At 64.5% G+C, this 3,844-nt stretch overlaps 1 protein-coding gene across 1 annotated transcript in view; it reads right to left on the reverse strand.

The window, feature by feature from the left end:
• Positions 1–17: 17 nt before the first annotated feature.
• Positions 18–3,844, reverse strand: part of PES1 (pescadillo ribosomal biogenesis factor 1) — a 5,946-nt gene continuing 2,119 nt past the window's right edge. The window contains exons 4-12 of the mRNA XM_009321067.1: positions 3,124–3,240; positions 2,869–2,946; positions 2,396–2,485; positions 2,055–2,185; positions 1,764–1,889; positions 1,432–1,616; positions 1,164–1,309; positions 672–839; positions 18–146 (exon numbers count right to left, since the gene is read on the reverse strand). Coding sequence (XP_009319342.1) covers positions 60–146; positions 672–839; positions 1,164–1,309; positions 1,432–1,616; positions 1,764–1,889; positions 2,055–2,185; positions 2,396–2,485; positions 2,869–2,946; positions 3,124–3,240 — 1,128 coding nt within the window. The 3' untranslated portion in view covers positions 18–59. The remainder of the gene's footprint in view (positions 147–671; positions 840–1,163; positions 1,310–1,431; positions 1,617–1,763; positions 1,890–2,054; positions 2,186–2,395; positions 2,486–2,868; positions 2,947–3,123; positions 3,241–3,844) is intronic.

Consider the following 3,844-nt stretch of genomic DNA (forward strand, 5'->3'; position numbering starts at 1 on the left):
AGTGGTGCCGCGGGGGCCGGCCCACCCAGCCAGCCGCCGCGGGAAGCCCCCGGGCCCCATCACGCTCGTCGTGCCTTCTTGCTTTTCTTTTTCTCCTCTTTGACGGCAGTGTCGTGGGCTTTCCTCTTGGCAGCGAGTTTGTTCGCCTGTGGAGACGCCCCCCCCACCCCGAGACCCACAGTCAGACCGGTCTGCCCACGCCGAGGGCTGCTCTACCCTCGGTCCCACCAAACCCTCCAGCTGTACACGGGTGGGGGGGGACGGGACGGGACACGGACCCATCTGCTGCCGGCACCCAGGCCAGGCGTGGGGCACAGAGAGGGGCGGCAGCTTCGCTTGCTGAGCACAAGCCACGGCCCCAAGGGAGCGCGAGGAGCTCTGCCCTGCCAGGGTCGAGAGACCCTGGTGATCACGTAGCCTGGTGATGCCGGGGAAGAAGCCTGCAGAGCCTCACCCTTGCCCACCTTCGCTCAATGCCCTCGCCAGGCACAGGGAGGAGCGGAAGGAGCAGCCCAGAGCTGGCACTGTATCGGAAGCAGAGGCTGCTCCCTCTGCCCCCGAGATGGGGACAGACCCGGTTTTAGCGATCCGTAGCTGCAAGCCGATTTGGGAAGAGCTAGCACCAGGATCCAGGCAAGGGTCCTTGGCCCACAGCAGCCCTACGCTCATACCTCTCGGACTTTGCGCTTCTTGCCAAACATGATCTTCTTGTAGAGGTATTTCTCCCTTTTCTTCATCATCATGATGGCCAGACGCTTCTCCTCGCTTTGCTGCTCCTGCTCCAGGCGCTGCCTGTCCTCCAGCCGCAGCTTGCCAGCGGTCACCTTCACGGGAAGCGCCTGTGGGGAGCCGGAGAGCTCAGGACCCCGGATGCCGGGAGCCCGGCACCCTTCCCCAGGGACAGACGTTTCCACGCCATTCACTGGGGGCCACGGAAGAGCCGCAGCACCCTCCGGACCAGGCGGCAGGTCCCGAGCGTGAATGGGAGCTGCAGCTTGTGAACATAGGTCCAGGACCCAGAAGCGTGGTGGCCGCTGCAGGAGCGGCGCAGCCACAGCAGTCCCACAACAGGGACTCAGCCGGGACGTCCCACAGCGAGCAGGGACAGAGCTCATCAGAGCTGCCTCCTCCTGGGGCTCCCAGCCCGCTGCCAGGAACCATACCTTGTTGCTCTGAGTCTTCTGCTCTTCCATCTTCTTTAATTTCATCTCCTCTTCCTTTTCAGACTCATCTTCCTCCTCCTCCTCCTCCTCTTCTTCTTTGTCATTGTCGTACTCCTCTTCTTCATCCTCCTCCTCACTCTCTTCATCTACAGAGAGACCGCTGTTACCACCAGGAGAGCAGTCGCTGGTCCCGGAGCAGGTACGGCCCTGCCGAGGCAGCAACGCCACCCGGCTCCTCTCCTCCTCCAGCCTCGGAGCCTCCCATCACCTGGGTTCTCGCCCCTCTGCATGGCCAGCAGCTTCAGCTTCTCGGGAGGGACGTAGTCTCCTTCCTGCTCCGTCACGAAGGGCGAGAGGTGCGGGGGCAGCAGCACGCCAGGGAAATAGTCAGCCACGGGGAGGCACAGCTTGGCGTTGACAGAGTCAAAGACCCACTGAGGCTGCAGGTAGTACCTGCGGGGCGGAGGGACACGGGGTCAGACTCCTTCCTCCCACCCCAGGCCCTGGAGCCCATGGGTCTGCAAGGGGGCAGAGCACGGAACAGCTCTGGGACGGCCAGGGACACCCGCTAGCCCAGGTGGCCATTCTGGGGACACCCACCTGCCGACAACCTGCTGCTCCACCCGGGGCCGGTCAACAATCTGGTGGGTGATGGAGGGGTTGCTCATGTCGTAGGTGGCACCGATGCACAGGGACTTGTCCCAGGAGACCTGGCCACCAAAGCACCTGCCAGCAAAACCCACCGAGGAGTCAGGCAGGCAGGAGGGGCCCTGAGGGTCACCTCGCCCGCGGGACGTCGGGCAGATTGGCCTCAAAAGTCCTGATAGGGAGGCTGGGGGAGGCCAGCACGGGGTAGCAGGGCTGTCGAGGGACAGCCTGCCCACCACATACCGGATGATGAAGGCCAGCGGCTCTCGGGGCACCTCCCTGTTGAGGAAGAAGCGCAGCCCTTCAAACAGCTTTTTGTGCTTCTCCAGGGCCTCCTGCTCCTTCTTCCTCGCGTCCATCTGCTCCGCCGTCTCCTGCTCAGAGCAAAGCATTCAGCCTCCGCCCCACGAGCGGCCCCCGCCAGGGCGCCCTCTGCAAGGAGGGCTCGCAGATGCTGTCCCCAGCCTCCCGGCAGTCCCTCCCAGCACCACACCAGGCCCTGCCAGCCTTTGCCTGGGCACAAGACGTACCACAGACAGGACCACCCCAAGGCCAGGGCTGAGCCCCCCCCACCAGGCTCTTACCCCCTCCACCGGGAACTCATCCATCTCCACCTCGTCCTCGTGGGTCGGTGCCACCACACGGGCCAGGCTGGCGCTCAGAGCCGACAGTTTCTGCAGCGGGAGGAGACGGAGAGGGCGTCACGCCCGCCTGGTGCTTTGGGGGTGGGAAAAGGGGCAGCCTCACGGAGGAAGAAGGCCGTTTCTCAGAGTGAGAGGTCAAAAGACCTCCCCCTGGGACTACGCAGACGTTCAGCCTCCTCCATGTGCTGTCCCAGCCTGCAGTCCAGTGGCCCCCGAGGCCAAGCAAAGCTCCTCCCTCGGCCAGCATGAGGGGGCAAGGAGTTTGGGACCAGCCTCCTCCACCACGCGGGGATCAGGCTCTGCTCCTCGGCCCCCGCATGTCGAGTGCCCCACGCCAGGAGGGAGTCTGGGATCAGGACACCACGGCCACGCGGGGTCCTCCCATGGGCCAGGGTGACGGCAGCGTCCCTCACCTCCAGGTAGCTCTCCGAATCCATGGCATACTCCTTGCCCTCCGTGGGCTTCAGCTCAATGTCAGCCTGGCCATCGATCTGGGGAGAAAGAGAAAGGTGGGGAGGCAGCTCCCAAACCCAGAGACCCCGAATAACCCCCCACCCCAACCCCAACCCTGACCCTCCAACACGGTCTCACTTCCCACCACCCGCACCGGGTGGTCCCACCAGGCTCGGGCCAGCACGGCGCGTCCCCGGGGCAGGCGGTGGCCTCACCTTGGGGGGGTAGAGCAGGTTGAGGGAGTGGTAGAGGCGAAAGTTGACGAAGCCCAACAGGGTGGTGTAAAACTCGGTGAAGGTGGCCATCACACGGTAATCCACGTCCGTGGGGTGCTGCAGGCACACGGGAAGAGTGAGGACACAAGGACAAAAGACCAGACCCCGCTCTGCAGGGACAGGGGCCCGTCCCATCCGCACAGGGAGGAGGATCCTGCCCCCTTCACAGCGAGGTCTGGAGATCCACGGCCACCGCCAACCCTGGGCAGGGAGAGCTCTGCAGGCTGCTACGCGGGGCCCCGCTGCCACCCTTCCGTGAAGGGACCTGCTCGGACTAATGGAGCACCTCATCCCATCATGGTGGCTCGGTCCAGGGACTCTGCTCCTCCGTGTGAGAAGTGCAGGCCACGGCAAAGCAGGACAAGGAGCCAAAACCCGGCAGGGACCCAGCCAGCCCCACAACAGCCAAAACTCAAGGGAGCGAGAAGTAACGCTGGCTGGGAAGGACACGGGTTGGCCGAGGAGATGCTGCCGGGGGGGTTGAGCTGGGAAGGTGAGCCCCAGCGCGGGATGTACCAAAGGCCACAAAGCTGGAAATCCTCAACCTGACCGTGCCAAGCCCCAGAGCAAAACGAGAGGGCACTGCCGTAATGGTGAACTCCTGCGTGCCAAGGATCTTGGCAAGGCGCAGCACAAGCCATGCGGCCGGCATGGCACGGCG

Source organism: Pygoscelis adeliae, unplaced genomic scaffold (assembly GCF_000699105.1).
Source record: "Pygoscelis adeliae isolate BGI_AS28 unplaced genomic scaffold, ASM69910v1 Scaffold403, whole genome shotgun sequence".
Classification (NCBI taxonomy): domain Eukaryota; kingdom Metazoa; phylum Chordata; class Aves; order Sphenisciformes; family Spheniscidae; genus Pygoscelis; species Pygoscelis adeliae.